The 18,610-nt window shown below is 43.8% G+C and overlaps 1 protein-coding gene across 3 annotated transcripts in view; it reads left to right on the top strand.

The window, feature by feature from the left end:
* The window catches only part of LOC124179600 (mental retardation GTPase activating protein homolog 4-like), a 254,361-nt gene that overhangs the window by 213,548 nt on the left and 22,203 nt on the right, over positions 1 to 18,610 (top strand). For 2 of the 3 annotated variants that reach the window (XM_046564168.1, XM_046564167.1), the window contains exon 5: positions 10,534 to 10,581. The exons of the other annotated variant lie outside the window; for it this stretch is intronic. In XM_046564168.1, the coding sequence (XP_046420124.1) occupies positions 10,534 to 10,581 (48 nt within the window). The remainder of the gene's footprint in view (positions 1 to 10,533; positions 10,582 to 18,610) is intronic. 3 annotated transcript variants of the gene reach the window in all.

Genomic DNA, 18,610 nt, shown 5'->3' with positions numbered 1-18,610 from the left:
CACTTCGAGTGACCACCTAAAGTGGCCGTTGTTAATGCCCGTGCATGTTAGAAGTGGCGAGACTTAACACGCCGGACATATTGACATATACGATGAAGTTATTAGAAGCCGAGACCTCAGACTTGACCGAACTCGTGCTCTGATGAAACATTAAACATATTTGGCAGAAGAGATCTTGAGAATGTATTGGCGGCAGGGAAGCCGCTGTAAGACATTGGGAGAAAACGCTTCGTTAAGATCGGTAAAAAGGTAAAGTAAAGAAAAGAAGAATCTTAGTGCAGAGAGCCTAATTAAGGCAATTGCATCACCCCTGTAAGTGAGGATGTTGTTACAGTTGCAACGGAAATGTTATAAAGATGACAGTGATTATTTTTATCGTTTAAATGGTGACTTTGGTTGGTAGTCAAAATTGAAAAAGAAGTATTTTTGATAAAATTATTTCGGATTTCAGGCCACTGGTGATCGATAAAATTCGGTAAATTAATATTCTTTCGGTAAAATTATCCTTAAACTAACAACCGTGGAATTACTGTCAATGACCGCAAATTTTCTGACTCAAACAACATATTGGAGAGCCAAGCAAAATAGTTGTATTTCTCTTTGTTCGGGCCAATTTATAATTCATTTGAAACAGTGGGTATATTTCTAGAGCACGAACAATATCAAATATGATAAATCAAGAAGCTAGATAAGTATAACGTATCCGAAATAAAAAAGAATCTTTACGCTTATCTTTCTTAGCGTTTCGTTACTCAGCAACTAAAGATTCTTTTCTTCAATCCGCGTAACTCTAAATATTTTGGCAATGTCCGAACGCCAGCGTTCTGTTCTTCCAGGCTTCATAAACATCTCAAACACCGACAAAATTAATGGTAGTATACCATTGCAAAACCGGTAAACCCATTTACAAATTACTGATTTTGTAGTAAACTCGCTGATACTTGCTGCAGATTTGTGGCTCCTTCTGTACGGTCGAATTGATCGAAGATAGAAAGAACATCTTACCAAGATATCAATTAGCAAGTATTTCATAAATTTGCATAATTTTAATTGATTCATTAAGATGCAAATTCTCGCAACAAATCTACAGGACTGTAATTTCACTCTGTAACGGGCTAAATCCAATGGATAGGCATTTTAGTAACACACGAATACTAACCATCGGTTACTCTCTTCTCGTCCACGGTGTATTTACGCGTCTAGAATTTCAACCGAATAATTCAAAGATTATACCCCAAAACCGAAGATCGTGTTTTTCGTAGATGTAAACCCACGTCGAAACACGATCAATATTATCCCTCGAGAATCCGGCGGATAACCGTTATTCCATCACGGTTCTGTGATTGGAGAGTAACTGAAATTTTCATAAATTTAAGTATCCCATATCCCGCATACGTTTCTCCTGGTTATTAAATTCTACACTTGATCATATTTATTGATAATTACTCCTTAGTCACGGTGGCTTGCGAGCCAGGCCTGTGTGTCATTGGACGAAACGAAGTTCAAATCAATAATATCCTTAACTGTTGTATCGAGTTTTCGTGATCAGAAACAGCTAGCTGGCCCAGTACCGCTACGTACAATTTAAAATTACCATCTGAGTGTATTTAATTGATCATCGCATGATGCAACTCGGCAGGCTGGATATCACGTCAGGGCCAACTTTTTGCCGGCACAGATCGGCTTGCAAAATGTTTTAAAAATAAATGAATGAAGAGAGATAAACCCATGCAGGCACTACCGGCTGACATTCACTCGAAAACCGAATGTCTGCGCAAATAATCTCTAGTGATGAATGATACAAACGCCAGCGTGAGACGGCTATGAGATGCTGGTGAGAAGACGGTGGTGAGATTTTAGGAGATCCTGTTTTATTGCTGGTTAACATTTACTCCTCGCTCGTGTTCTTTACGCAGGATATTTGTCAGGGGATCTACGACATTCGATTGTACTATCGTTACTCATCCGATATTCGCGTGCCAGCCACTGATACTTTTGTTCGTCAACGTTCCCGCTCGGTGTCAGATGTGATCTGGTGCAGTCTTCGTCTTCAGAGATATAAAACTGCTACTGGCGCAGTGTATCAACCCAATACTACAAGTCTTGCATACAGTGACGTACGTACGGCTGGATACACACGTAATAAATAGTTGCGCAAGTGGCCGGCCGCGTTCGGACGGGTGCGAGGTAAGATTTCCACGGACTACTCTCACCTTACAACCTTATTAGATAACCGAGATAACTCAGTCTCGTTAATATTAGTAAAAGTGAAAAATTAGCACCACTGAACCTGATACAACTTCCCGTTACACTAATGTACAAAATAAAAGGCTTACGACAGCTCGCCTTTCGTTTCCAGTAGAAGAGACGGTGTAGCTGTGAATTGTGATAGGGGTAGCTTATTACGATGCTTATAATTCTAATCCTTTCAAGCACATACGAATTTCAAGATGTTGAACGCAAATGACAATTCTGTGATATTTATAATCGAAATACTGTGACAATCTTACTCAGGCGATTCTCAGACAAAGTGAATGTGCAATCTGCCTTTGTTGATTACTCAATTTCTTTAAATCGACTTACAGTATCACAGAATACATTTTAGATACGTATTGTAAAACATTTATCACTGTATTTTCTGCTAGCTAGTTGAGAAGAGAGAACGAAAACTATACGTTCTTGTCGATCGCCATACGGAAAACGGAAATGACTTCGAGGGGAGAAAAGGGTCGGGTAAAATAATAGTTCTATGTCATGCAGTCATAAATTTGACGCTATTCACAAATTCAGCTCATAATTCGCCACCCACTTCTCTGGCTGTTGATTTTAACCCGTCGTTACGTTTGCCATGAAAACGCTACGGGCCTCTTGACTTCCACGACGTCATAAACGTCTTTATAGTTGGATTGCGTGCCATATTCCTGTTCAAGGGACGGAACTACTTATGTCAATGCACGACCCCCGATATCATTATCTCGAAGTAGCACGGTCGCGTTCCCTTCTACGCCTTTGTGAGAAAGTTCCGAGGTCACGCGGGAGAGGATCTGAAATCCAGCGAAGCTATCGCATTAACAAACCGCGAACGAGTGAACGAAGATAAAAATGTCTGATTAGCAAAGTCATCAATTATACCTTTTTTGATGGCAAATATAACCTCGCAGCCTCCTTATCCTCAATTGCATCGAACCCCGGACTTGGCTGCAAGTGTAAGTGGAGTGTGTCTGCATAAAGCAACTCATTGTTATGTCGTCTCGTCAATTTCGATGAATGCGAATGCGTGATTATACTGCTGCGAGGACGTTTGTATGTTTGCGATTGCAGACAGCAGGCATGAAAAACCCGATTAAATATCCAGACAGTCGTTTTCTCTTTTGGGCAAAGTCCGAGGTGGCCTTGCAGCTTCACAGATTAAGACCAACTCGGTGATTCTCGTGGCGTACGCGAGTACCTCAAACAGATGATGCGCCAGCCCAGCCTTGCCTCTTCTATTCACGCACGCGTTGGAGGCTGACCTTTCTAACCCGCATACGATGCATCTTCGTGCATCCAGTCCATAGGCAATACGCAGCGTGTCTGCATCTGAATGTGCATTGAATCGAGCCAGTCGGACGTTTAGACCGTACGTACCTGTAGTCGTGTTCATTCTTGAGTCTCATGGAATCTTGGTGTGAAATGAGTTTATCGAAGCGATTTTTCCTCGTGGCTTCGAAGAAATCGGGGTTACTCTGCGGATACCGCTTGAGGAATAATATGAAATGCATATGCAGCGGTTTGTTATTCCGTTTCCGCCTTGGCTTTACGACGCGCTTTGGCCGCAATGGGTCATGACGGCTCGTGGGGTTTTAATTTTCACAGATCACGGACCGCCGTGGCAGCAAAACGAGAATCGCGAATCGGTTAAATAACGAAACATTAAGACTGAGCAGAGCTGCTCACGCAAGTGACGGGGGCTGATGGCGGATACGAGCACCAGGATGTTCGCTACTCCCGCGTGCGATGCCAGGACTTACGTAACTCGTATTCTATTCGTATCTCGTGCCATAAGTGCCGCTTGCTCGGCTTGGCGTATCCATACGCTCGAACTTGTGTGCTATTATACGACTGAATCTCTCGTCCCGGCACGGTGAGAGGGCAGCATGCTGAACACCTAGCGCGTTCCGCAATTATTAATATGCGGTAAAGCATTGCGCTCTTCGAAACTATACCGGAGAACATCGGGCACGGATCATGGCTACGATCCGGTACCGGTCACTGCTGCTTCCTACGAGCCGATAGCACGTTTCTCTAATAATTGAGTTGTAGTGAGCTTGGTTATTGCGCAACTTTTAAACACTAACTAACCCAGGCATCGTTCGAGTTTTTGATAAATTAGGACCGACGGCATTTTCGAAGGATTTCTACCTACGATATATAGTATTCACAACACAGTTACAGCATAATCACTGTGGCTACATTATTGAAAAATATCCTTCAGGTGCGGTACGCTGAGCTCTCAAAGTGGAATAAAGCATAGCGTTGAATGATCGATACGTGTCATTGTTGAAAAATCATGGGAGTTACGCTTGAAATTTGAAATACTGATATTTTCGTGGCATGAGCACAAGACTTACGCCGTCGCACGATAAGTCATTATTTATCTACTTTCCAGTAAATGTTGAATATTAATTTAAAATTAACGAACCGGCTATTGGTTTCAGCGGTAAAACAGAAGGCGGATCCATTTGGAGAATCTAATCTCTTCACTAATTCTTTTAACTTCGAAAGTGCGGCGACATAAATTATGCGAAGAGTTTTATAATTAACTTACAAGCCATCAACGTCGTGTCACGATAAACCCGCCTTCGGTGACCCCGAAACTTTCAAATAACCCGAAAGACCTGGAAAGTCGTTAAAGAACGGTACAAATACTCAATCAACTGCACCAAATTTTGCTTGGCTATGGCTTGGTTCGGATTTTTCATCGTTCTGATGGATCAGATATTGGATAACATTTGTGTCGTCCTTTTGCCTAATCGATTTAATATAGGTTAAAAATTTCTTTCCTCTTTTTTCGTTGCCTCTCTCTTAATACTTCATCATGCCTTGTAAAGCTAATCGCACGTCGAGACCAGACGTGGCAAAGTTGATAGCTGGAGGAGGTTTGAGACTCGGAAGAAACTAACATTCGAATTAACATTAAGATTTATGAAATGATGTGGTGAAACTTATCGCGAGTCGTTATGACTGATCATATTCAATCGGTTGTTCATTCTCAAAATAATCTACACTTTGCACACGTCGGTCTGGACGAGTAGAAGCTCTATTTTCTCCACTTTCCATGTTTTATTTATTTATTTATTTTTTTCCTCAGTTTCGAATTGATCCCGTCTGCGTAAATTCTTCGAATTACGTAAACTTTCTGTGTTTTTCTTTTTGAATTGATCTCAGATGAGCTAAAAATTAATGAATGGAACTTCATTTGGCCGCATCAAACTAGAACATGAAGCTCCGTTCTATAACAGATCACTGCCATCCACCATCAAACGTGCACATTATACACACGAAGTACGTATCCAAAACGTAGACTCAAGTAATTGAGTAAACTGACAGGGAAGGCTTTAAATAAGCGAATCCCGTTTCGAAAACCAACAAATTCGTGTCCCCCGTATCTCATCCAAGTATTCAGACAATTTATGGTTGCTCGAATTACGTGTTTCTGAGCCTATGAACCCATGTCCTGACTTAACGCATGAAACCAATTTATACTTCATACTGCGGTTCATCGGCAGTGATAGTTGTCAAAATCTCGAATTGTTGAACTTCTACAATGACATTCATAGTTTAACAAAATTACAAATAATTTCACTACTTGCTGATTGCTCATCTTAATTGAGCCCTGTGATAGCGAAGATCGTCTAGCCTGACATAATAATCAGGTAACGTCTCTCTTCCTGGAGGGATGATTAAGTGGGTTGTGTCATCAATAGTACGGTTGTATCTAATGTGCCAGAGCGTATTGTTACAAAATCCCCGATTTGCTCTATAATACGTGCTCGGTTGTCCCTTCGTGATTCTTGCCGATTGTTATACCGTGTTTATACTCTTGTCAAGTTGGTCCCAAAGTGAAAAGAATTCGCAAGAATCACTCGGTTCCGATGCGAAAATCATATTGCCGGCCCTTAACTGCAGTTAATCCTCATCTCGGGAATCCAAAGACCCGTGAAATTACGGTCAGAAATTGAATCTTTTATTTCGATGAGAATCGCTATCCGGTTATGCTTCCCTGAATACCCCTGGCGCCGATAAGGTATTTCTGGATGGCAGAAATCCCAAGTTAATGCCTGACCATAACCAGAAGCTCATCTCTCATTGTCGCCTTGGCCTCGTTTGCGCGAGCAGTAGCTGCGCCGGATGTTCCTTTTCGACGAACGAATGCGAATATATATGAATAATAAATATGAGGACCATGTGCAGTTTTTGTACGGGGAAAGTTTTTATAAATCAACTCTTCCTTCCTTCTTTATCGTTCCACTGCAATGTTGTACCCACCCGTATACCATCTCAGAGATGAGCGCGCGCGGTGTACAATGCTCTCTAATTGAGGATATGGTCGCCTGCAAGTGAAGAAAGAGGAAAGGGATATAGCTGCATGAACATAGGGGGAGAGAGTCGGAGCTTTCGTTTTGCGAGAGAGCAATTCATTTCAACCATTGTGTGGGTGCAGCGGCATACGCCTCCGTCGTCCTCGCAGCTCACACCGCTTCCGGCACTTCCGTCATCGCCAGCACCTTCGATTCGAGGTGGATTTTTTTCAATCGTTCATCAAGGTTACACCGCGGTATCGGATTATCGATCGTCTTAAAACCAATCCGGCACCGTTTCGATTTCTAGAAATTCGCGAACAGAGAGGTACAAAGGTCCAGCGCTCCGAGTGAAAGAGCAATAATAACATCATTAATTATTGACTGAATAATCAAAACCCCGTGAAATTCTGAACCGTTCGTGCACACACCGATTTTCTAGGTTCGACATGCGGCTGTAGAGTTCAATCAATCGGTGGTGCAAGTGACGGGTGTTCGTGGGCTCCTCGTTGATTGATCGAACTTTAAATTATTAACGCGGATTAATTATTTTTGAGAAAGTTGCGTGCGATCGATCCTGACTGTAGCGCGGAAGAAGGGAGCGGCACGAGAAACGAAGAGCGAGATGAACACAGCGAGCATAACGCGATGAGGGGGAAACGCGTGCGTGGGTGTTGTAAGGATCTTCGCACATGATGTAAATATAACGCAAAATTCTGTAACGGACGAGGTTACCATTTGTTAGCCGGACTTGCCCGCCGAGGAGGTATTACGTGTACGTGGCCCGACACGAACGCAGGGGTATTGTGTTACCGCGTTATAATTCCGGCCCGAAATTAAAACCAATTTGCACAAGCGTGGGGTAATTGAATCGCATCCAACCTCCGTTACTTTACCAAGCAGATTTCCCTTCGCGACTTCTTTACGCGCTGTCACCTCTCGAATGCCGCAATAAGACTTGAAACTACTTAATTGTGAAAGCACTTTCTCGACTGATTAAAGTATATGCCGGAAGTATTTGACACCTGTCGATGTGACTTTGAAGAATCGCGAGGACGCGTCAATTTTCTGTCGCGCATGACGTCCTGCTGCATTCGCGATAATTTTATTTGATCACGATTATTTTTTCATTAACGTATCGCGAGAACGATGTCATAGGTTGCCGAGTTGCGGTGTCACTGAAAAAAGGATGAATATTATTAGGTCACACTGGTGACCAGTGAAGTCGAGCACGTACAGTACCTGCTACCTCGAAATCGCCAATCAGCTATAATCATTATCAATAAGATCGCGAATATGCTTGATGAGTATTGATTTATTCATACGCAAGATTGCTTTTGATTGATAAATTTTGTTTGCAGTTCAGTCTGAGCGTCGGTAAATAATTGCAAGGAAATTGATTTACTTCGAATGATTTTGGTTTGGAGGAATTGTTACTCTTGCTTAACCAGTACGCGTCATTAAGGCAGTAAACGAATCGCAAGTATACGGTGGAACAATAAGTAGATAATTCTAGACATCGGAATTCCGCGTCGATAAACGCTGAAGAGATTAATCGGAAATTGACTCGCAAAGTTCCGACTAAATCCCGGGCTGTCTTTAGCCATGCAATAATTACGCAGATCAATTATCATAATTAATGGGGAATTCTCGTGGTTATAAGTTATGCCACCGAGCGGACGCGGTCGGTCCCTGGAGAAGTATGGGTTGGCGTTTATATCCAGAGGAGCCATGAATCTCTATTGATCATTCCTACGGATTTTTGCCCATTAATTAATTGATGCTGTATTAATCGGACGATTATGCAGTCAGCGGTCGTTGCTCGGCGGCCTGCATCTCGGTAGGCAATTATTCGAGGGCGGTGTATCAAAGTGAACGATAACGATACGATAAACGAATACCCCACAAACTCTGCACCTCTCTTCACCCCAAGCCCGTCGAGTTTGCGAGTCGAATACCGGCGATCGGTGATCAATGCGACCGATAATTAGGCGCTTCGCGACTCGTAAAAACCGTGAAATTAGCAGCTGTCTGCCGATGCGAATCATAACTCGGCATTATTGTCGAGTCCGTACGTTACAGGGAAAAACGTGAAAGAGTTCAAATCTGAATCACACGGCGAAGGACGAATTATTGCATGCAGCGAACCGTTAAAGGGAAGACAGCTACCAAATTTCTCCCTTCTATCATTTCTCGAGAGAAGATCTGCTGGCACCTCCTCACGCGTAACATCTGCACAACTACCCACGACGGTGGTATTCAGCAGCAAAACTTTCTTCTGGCTGGGCGCGGCTTCGGATCGTTCATAACTTTATAACGCTGACCTGGGTTCCGATCGTTTAAAATGATTTATTACAAAAGTAAGTCGAGGATGCGTCGAGCTTACGCACGATAAATATAAACACGTGACGCAGGGGGCGCCCAGCTATTTGCCAACTTATCATAATCAGTGGTTTAATAAGTTGGTAATGGCTATTGAGGGTACAATATTTTGCGAGGCTTGGCGACCGTCTGAAGGCAGGAGCTTAATGTCCCTGCCAATATTTATGATACTGATCCTTTTCAAGCCGTTATATATACTCATGTATTTCGACGAATATTTATACTGGTGCAAAGCAACGTCAAAACTGGTTAACCTCTTAGTCCTGAGACTCGTGTGAATCATGTCAAAGAAATGAAATTGGGCAAAGTATCATTCGAATTCGATGAAGATTACAAAATCACAAAAGTTGATCTATAAATTAAAAAAAAAAAGAACAGTATCTCTTGTCCTTTTTCACTTCCAAACTTCTAAAACAACTCTCCCATCTAATCTGAATCGAGTCTGAATTTAGTCTAATTGAATGGCATCCATGCATGTCATGTACCTACCTACGTTACATTCACTCCTTACAAGAAAGATTGGCGGCATGATTGATCCAACGTAAAAATCGTGCCAAAATATTTTCCGTTGATCCCGATATTTTCGTGCGTGGTCTGCACCGTGAGAATCTGTAAAACATCTCTGCGCTCTGTTTGATGCCTTTATTCAACAGATTATTTGCATATCAGTCAAGAGTAAGTATGTGTCGGGGTTTCAGCAGATGTTTAGTAAAAGCACCGTCGAGCCGTCAGTCGTCCAAGCCGCGTTCTGTTAACGAGCCGACCCCACGCTTGCCCGTCGTGGTCGTTGCGATGTTAACTTTGCATATTACGGATCACCCCTGCACTCCACTGTTAATGCAGTTTTATCTCCAAGTTTATTCATATTTCATCTGTTGCTTTTCCTTTTTTTCATTGCACCTGAATATACGCGTACAATTTTTACAGAACAGATCTGTTACTAAGCGTTTCACCGACCTCGTGCCCTCGCTACGATCATTGCTCACCGTTAATTATATTCACTGAAAGTTCCAGTCTTCTATATGCCGCTGTAAATAATTCACTTTTACTCTCGTAAGGCAATTTGAGCATGCTCCAGGCGCCTAGTATGTACATTAATTTATTGATGTTAATGTGATCAAGACGACAGCGCATCGTTTCAGCATTAAATATGAGCGGTTCATAAAAAAAAAAAAACTGAAATAAAAAAACTGAAATAAAAAAATTAACCCTTTCCTAGGCCACAGAATTTGTATGCTAACTCTGCAATTTGCTTACGCAATTAAATTGCCTGCCTCCTTTTACCGAAACTGCTGCAGTTGCCATGATTGATAGACTGCATGCACCACGCAACCAGATTTTTACATCGGTACCGAAAACAGGTGGTTCCCATCATCATTCGACGATACTCCGAATCGAGACAAATTAACACATGGATGGCGATCCCGCGAATAATATCTTGTTTATTCGCCACCCTTGCGATTGCACACACATCAATACTCATCATGCTATTATCATTTTACCGCAGGATTCTCGGACCTAGAATTTAAAACATTTTACGACACAACCTTGTCAGTCATTAACCCATAATTTTTTATTATTTTTGTTCTAGGTAAGCGGCCGTTTCAACCGAGTTCTTCGCCTAGGCTACTCGCTATCGGTGAGTCATGTGGTTTATGGGCGCGACCCTAAGTACCTGTCAGCTGCACAGAGCAAAATAATTGTCATCATGCATTCCGTTTAGGAAATTTCCATATCCACTGCGTGAAAAATGAAAAATTTCCTAACCCCATGTAGAATTCCAACGCACGCATGTCACGCGCGCAAGTCAGTCCTCAACGCGCGGATGGTCGGAATTGAGGGCCGGCATCGTTTCTAAGACTCCAATTTCCCCGCGACTGTAGATGAAATCGTAGCTCTCGAATTGCGGTCGACTTTGCTTCCCTATGGGCTACGTTGCCGGTACCGTTGCCTCCCACGGCTGCGACGGTTTCCCATATGCGCAACGACCCCGTGTCGTCTACTTATACCTTCTAATTCGTATCTATTTGTCCGATCGGCGAAAAGTACGCAGATCCGTGCGACCCACGTTGCCATAGCGCAACGAGCCTTATTTAGATGGTGGAACAGTTCTGCGTATGAGCGTTATTCCTGTGGTGTCCGGTCTTAATTGATACCGATTTCGATCAAAAAATTCCGCGCGCAATTGGCCAGCTGTGCATGGTCGCAAAGAAAGGAAACGGTAGGGTACTGGTGACAGTTTTGCACGATAATTACGTAGAGGATGAAGAACTACCGTTGATGAAATGCTTCGCCATCGTTCGGTCTCTGACCACTTTTCATTCTAAACTGTGGTAAGGATTCAAGTAGGTGTTTGAGCAAGAGCAATTCGAATCAGACGTAACGACACAATTAACCTCTCGTCAACGTGGGCGAACTGATAACAATGCGGGACCTACCGGGAATTGCACGCGAACGGTGGAGTAGAAAGGCTCTGGATGAAACAGCACTCGATTCGGAGTATGCCGAGAGATACTGACCTTACTCAACTTATACATCTTGCATAGGCTCTGTGAGCGTGAGACGATTTTATGAATATTTTAGACCAGTCGACGCGACGGATTGACCAAGCAGCAAACTGCAGAGTGCCGATCTCCATTTGTAGAAAGTACGCGAGATTACCGGTAAACGATCATCAGTTTAATTGCTTCGGGGTTATTGCACCACGCCGACTGCTCAAATTATGTTTCGTGATATTTTGAAAAAGTTCAACCAACGGTTGTAGTTAATCGTCTTACCGGTGTGCCTGATCTCATGGGAAGAAAGCGAACATATAAGCGTGTCCGCACGTTACGCTCACAGAACATGATTAAGCTTCGCAGGCGCTTTGTAAGTCCAGGAAAATGTTTTTTTTTTTTTTTTTTTTTTTTTTTTTTTATATCATTCAGAGGATAGGATGTTGAAAACTGACAAGATATTTTTTCTGACCGCGATAAACGCAAGGCTAACAAATAACCGCTGCAATTAAGTTGTTATCGCTGTGGCAAATCTCCCTTCATACCTGGCGGATCCGTGAAGTGATCGTAAATAAATTTTCCAGCTTACCGAAGTCCTTTGAATTTCAGTGTAAATGCAAAATCGTGGTTAATTTATGTTGGCAAGGTACACGCCTGGTACTAGGAGCCCCGCGGTGCACTTACAACGACTTCATAACCCGGCCTCTCGCTCTTGCAAAGTCCCGCCGACCTCGGGTCCAAGTTTTCGCTAAGAACTCAGTTATCACTTCACGGTGAACCTCTACTTTGCTTGTTCACCACTCGCAAGTTATTCTCGGTGATATATTCCTCGTTCTACATCACCAGTCGCACAATGGAACGTACCATCCCTTGACAAAACACCGAGTTAGCCAGTATACGGGACGGAAGGATCAACGGAATGATTTCATGCGTAATGCGTTACGTGCGAATTTGTTGCAACCAATGAAATGACAAATCTTGTACGAGAAGCATAATTGTGTTTGGGACTTTTTTGCGGACAATCTACTTGACACCCGACAGTTTATTTATGATCTTATCTTCCACCTTCTCAACCTCCGCAGTTAATTGATATCTGCTACCCGACGTGCCCCTAAAATGGAAGGTGCGCTTGACCCCTAAAAAATGCCTATCCAATTACGCAAGATCATACCTACTTGTGTCTTACCGGCTAATTCCGCACGTTGCGTACGTGTAACAGACAGTTGAAAATTGATGTGAAACAGTAATAGCTGAACTCTGAAGAAGCAAGAAAGTGGTGCGGAGGGCGGTGGAGCCTTGGCTCATGGACGAAACGGAATTCAATTCCCATATGAAGTCTTGAGTCCATAACTTTATATAGACGGGTAATACAAATTCAACTTAACCGGTGCTCATGCCCCCATCTTAATCTCTAAGAAGGCCTCGTATACCATCCAATCGTATAATTAATGCCTGAGCATTAATTCACACCGCCTGACTGATTTCTGATGCTCATCAGCGTACGAGCACACCTGAAGGGTTCACCGGGTTCAGCTCGCCTCGCCCGACGAGTAAAAAGTTGTCTAAATCACGTACAAGCCGAGCAGGCAAGCGCCTTTCCGTACGCACGTACATACCTACCACGGCTGAAACGTTGCACACGTACGACTCACCATCATCCGTGTGCGAGCTGCTCGGCTCTACGTGGACATACCTAGGTTTGGTTCACGTATGGACGGGACATGCGCGAATGGTACCGGTGCGATGCTGTTTGCTCGCGCAGACAAGGTTCAACCCGTTCTTGAAGGAGTTCTCGAAGTTGGTTAAGGCGCGGAGAAATTAATAGCCTGGTATTAATTCTCACTGATTCCCCCGGACGAAATGACTGGTTGCTTGATTTCATCAATCTACGATAGTAATAACACACAGCCGGATCATATCGACGCACGGCGTGTCCATAAGCGTACGAAGCTGTAGTAAGTATCATCTCGGATTACCGGGGCAAAGTTGGGCTCGGGCTTCCACCTTGTGGTCGTAAGACGACTCTCCTCTTCGCTGACCATGAAATCTTACCGCGCCTTCGTAAATCACCGATTTGGTCGGCTGCGGGGTCGAAACGGATCTCGATCGGTCAATCTTGCACGGCATTTTTATACGCGACGTATGTGGAGCCGCAGAGCCCCAGAGGTACACCTCCTTCGCATTGCCGTCCGACTTTGATGTAGCTAACTCGTCGACGACAGTGGATGCATAATTCACCTTGCGTACCGCTCCGACGCGACGTCGAGGTTCATTTTCAAATTGAAGAAACTGCCGGCTATATACTCGCTGGGCTTGTACAATTTACTGCGTAGAGCCTGCAACTATTGTCTTCAATGTCGACTTATCAATCTGCCTATCAGACGTCACGCCGATGCGCCCAGGCGGCTGACGCGCATCAAGCCCTTCGGCTCGAAGAACTGAGGCCAAGTGTCTGTAAAGACTGATGCGCTCCTCACCGTCGACGTGGCCTCGACGCGACGTGGCGCTCGAAAACCTTTTCTCTTTCGTGCTACTCCAGCGCCTCCCCTGCGCCGGCTCTTATTTTCATTCCCTTCTCCTTCGTGATCCAGGGGGCAAGAACTGTCCTCGGTACAAAGACGCGTCGCCGATGTTCTGCATGCGGTGGATAATGGAATAGATCGCAGCTGGCGATTTATCGCGACAATTTCCATGTCCTCCGCGCTCTTCTCATCCCCCGTCTGGGGCTTCGGAGCAGGAGCTGAAGAAAAACTGCACTTGCGACCAAAGGCTCGCCTGAAATACGTCAACAAGAGCAAACGGACAGCGATACATTTGAAAGTGCCAACTGTTCTAGCAGAGGTTAGGCGAATAGTCGTCCGCGTGCTCCCGGGGTCGCGATCCTCGTGCAACCTATAACGACGTCCTTAGGAATCGAAGATGCTACCACCTCGTAAATTACAGCTGACTCTCGACCGGGTTTCTTGGTCTACATTTCGTTACGTTTCACCTACGGGTACGGAATACCTCAGGTGCGCAGAAAACAACCGGTCGATCACGCCTCCCCAATACCTAAGCCTTGCATAAGTGAATTAATTGAGACGAAGCACGCTACCGTTTTTTTCATTTTTAAAGGTAAACATTTATGCCCGAGTCACATCAAATTTCGATCGATTCGCTTGCAGGGTGAAATAAAATGACTCATTTTTTTTCAATTCACATAGTTGAAGTTTCTTCCTCAATGTGGCTAATTCTAAATACAAATGTGTGAGAATTTTTAATGTGAATGAACACACTTAGTGATTATTAAAAAGGCCATCAGTTTCGGAATCCTACAACTTTCTCATATTCTCGTGAAGAAACGATTGATCTCTTTATATCTTTCTCTATCTTCATAGCTCACCCCTTTCCCAGTCTTAACTGGTACCCAGTGCGTCCGAGTTAATCTCGCAAAATAATGATCACGGCTAAATTCAATTAGTCTCAGTCAAAGCACGCTGATAAGCTCCGGCGGAGATTGAATCGGTACAAATGAAGCTCATCTCCGCAAGGTAAACACAAATCTATAGTTCGACAGTCGGTAATAAACCTCGTCCTTCGGAGCCTTCTCCTGTGTGATAAACCAGGTATTAGAGATGATTTCTGTTTGATTTTAATTAACATCAATTTGCATAATAGCTCAGCCGAGCTCAGCCCTAAACGCGATAGACTATCTTCCTCGCCCAACAGTCCGGGGTTACATCATCAATAGCCAACGCTTACGCGAGGAGCTGCTTGCGACTAGCTCAACTTTTTCTTGGCGGACTGCTTTACGACTTGCGTCTTACTTCTTACGCTCTACCGGTCGGCGGTACTCGCGACGCTCACTATCGTCCGACTGCCAACCGCGTCAACGTGACTCCATCATCATGTGCCTTGGCGAGCCTTCGGGTTGCTCCTTTCTAATTACAAATTAGTTTAACCAACAATAAGATAGCGGCATCCTTGCAGCTAGAAGGCATCTGACGCGTAATTGCGTGGAGTGGGCGTTGCAGTTATAGGCAGTGATTTATTCCCTCTTATCGTCGGGCAGTTAACTATAATCATGAGGATTGTCGTCTGGATTTTGTATCGAAGAGCAGCAAATCGGCGATGGAAATGTTAACGAAACACTTGCAGCGGGTGTTTTGCGAAAACTGGAACTCGACAGAAGTCGTGGTAATAAATTTTCGCATGGATTCACTTTGCATTTGCATTCAAGACGCGCGGCAGCTGCCACACGTGGTGTACAGGCTCGCTGAGTTCTGGGCTCTATGGTCTCTGATTTCGCAAGGAATCTAGAGCTAGAACCTCACTCGGCTCCGTGGTCTGAAGCTACTAGGATACTTTCAAATCCGAGCCGTGAGAATTTGCAGAATGCGCTCGGATATTGATGCCAGGCCATTACACATTTGGCAGGATTGATAGATGAGAGTAGACTCGTGAATATGCATGACCCAACCTGCAGGCGGCCCCTGCTTACTGGATTTACTTCGAAGTTTGGCATGCTCCCGTTCTACACGGAATGTCATCATAGACTCGCCGCTTCACTCCTTCATCGATCTCGCCCCAGGAATCAAGTCGTCATAGTCTGGCGCGCGATCCTTCATCACCTTCACCAGTTCTTTCGAAAACCAGATTCTTCACAATCCAGCAAAGTCTCTGCAAAGAATAATCTATTGCAGTCAGCTTTCTCGATATCGCTCTACACTGGCTTAACCAGCTTTCATCCCTATTATTTCTACATCATCCTACAATCACCCGCGGGACGTACAAACTTGATACCCCAAAAATGTGCAACATAAACCGGCGAAGGACAGCAGAAGTCTTGCCGCTCCCTTGAGCTCGAGGCTACCGACTTATACTGGCTTAATCATCTCCAAGGCTTCTTCGGTTTGCTCAATCGGACCATCCGTAGAAAAATGAAAAAGGAATGTGTGGCAGATTACATTCCGTGATTTCCACCTCCGATTTTTTTTTCATCAAGTAATTTTTTTTACTCGACTGACGATTCTGTCTGGTTTCTATGAACCTATAATCCTGCTATGCGACGAACCACAAAATGTAAAACAAGAGTAATTACAATCAAGCTTACAGGACGAGCTACACTTTCATGAGTCATCGAAATATCACATATCAAAGATTCAAATTTTTGGCTTATCTCATCTCAACCAAAGTAACATCATACTTGTTGGTGAACTTCAAATGAGACCTGATTGCCCAGTATCATTGGTATTGTTAGCAGGTAGCGTGTCTTCTCAAATTCTCGTGGTTTTAAGCCCTGTGGCAAGTTGGCTACGCGGCGTTCACACTGTCACAATTTCATAGAAAACACCCCGGCAATGTTGGCCGCAGCTTCGCTGACGCGACGGCTAGAATTACACGAGACACGGATCGTGGGAACACCGTCCGTCATGCAACGGACTGCGTAATAAGTAATAGGTAATAGGTAATAAGCATTTGGATAATGGGGCCATTGTTGCCCTTTAAAAGAGATCGCAGACCGGTAAGACTGTCCCCCGAACGTTGAGTGACGAAAGGATCATTATATGAATGTCAATAATATCGCGGGGGGGTCGAGTCTTTCCGTGTTATTCGTTTCATTGTTTTCCAATCTACCACATTCTGGATGCAGCGTGTGAAGCTGTATACTTTGGAAGCTATGTGCATTCACCATTTCCTATATCACCATCTGTAGAAGTATGTTGGCTGTTTTCAAATTCGAATCCAATCTGTGCAGGAATCTTATATTGCTGATCGGTTCACAAAGCGCTGTAGCATTATTTGAGTACGTACAGTATCTTTGTACGAATCAATGGGATAACTGAACAAATTCTTCATGTCGCTTAGCAGCGTGCACGTGTCTGCCAGGCGTAGGTATAAGCTGCGCGTAACAGAGTTTGAAAAATCTATAGATAGAAACCCAGCCTCGCGGAAAGTATCTTTCAACTCGTGATTGAATTGACTTCGTCCGCGTCTTGGATGCGAGAGGTTCACGTTCTACGCCAAGTCTGCTTAGCCTGCCTTTTATAGAAATAAGCTAAAATATTCCGTTGGAAACAAGCAACGCCGCAGCCTTGAACAAGACGTTCTTGTGCAACAGTATCGGGTTGGCATTCTGCAGCTGTTACATTGTTTCATAGTTGTACCAACGTTTTCGCCAATTAGCCGAAAAAATGTCGATCAACCTCGATGCGGGATTCAATACTTGCTCGGAAAATTTATCAAACCAACGAACTGTCACAAACGAATTTCGGTCATGTTAATATATTTTTAATTGTACCGAGCAGCTCCATTGCCAGTGACACCATTCGTGACGGATTGCCGAGCCAGTGAACAGTTGCCGCAATCATACAGGCGCGGTTTCTTATTTTTACATATTTTTTTTCGCAATATCAGAGATAAAATTATTCATAGCGGTAATTGTCCGAAGAACAGTTCGGATTTTAGTGCTAGTTTCAATTGCAAACGCTACATCATTAACATACATTCAGTTAGCTCAAACCACGTAAAAATGGGGTTGGCAGGTCAATTTAGTAACACAACACCGAAAGGCATTGATACAGAATTTACCATTCTCTGACCGTTATCAACAACGCACATTGACGAGTTGAGGTTATTAGCATTTGCCGCTCGGAGGATAATTAATTAAACCACTCGAAATCTGCACGCTGGCTTACCGTATTTAACCAACTCTGCAGAAGACATGAACGGCAACGCCCCTGCCTAAGATCTGCAACAACTGACAGCCCGCATTCAGATCGACATGAGTGGACATGAAAATGGTACATGCATGCGTTCCCAAATGATCAGGTAAGTTGAAAAAATCCTCCAGACCTTGTGAAGATCTAACGTAATCTTTGCCAAGCTAAGATAGCAATAATCACGAGTAAAAATTTTCCGAATAACATGCGAAGGTGAAGAAATGCAAAAAGAATATCATACCCGTAACGTGCAGCATCCGTCATTGAATTTGACAACAATATTCAGCTCGTGTACATATTCAGACAATTATTTCTCGGCTCGTTGAAAACACGTACGTAGTACAACCTATGTGAGTAGAAATATAAAATCCTACGCAGGCATGTTCCATGGTAGGGGTCAATACAGGTAGTGCTGTAAAGAAAGACCGGGAGAAGTTACTGCAACCAACAATGTGAAAACTTGTTTGCGTTC

The sequence above is a fragment of the Neodiprion fabricii genome, chromosome 4 (genome assembly GCF_021155785.1).
Source record: "Neodiprion fabricii isolate iyNeoFabr1 chromosome 4, iyNeoFabr1.1, whole genome shotgun sequence".
Lineage (NCBI taxonomy): Eukaryota > Metazoa > Arthropoda > Insecta > Hymenoptera > Diprionidae > Neodiprion > Neodiprion fabricii.
This window is presented reverse-complemented; position numbering and strand designations above follow the sequence as displayed.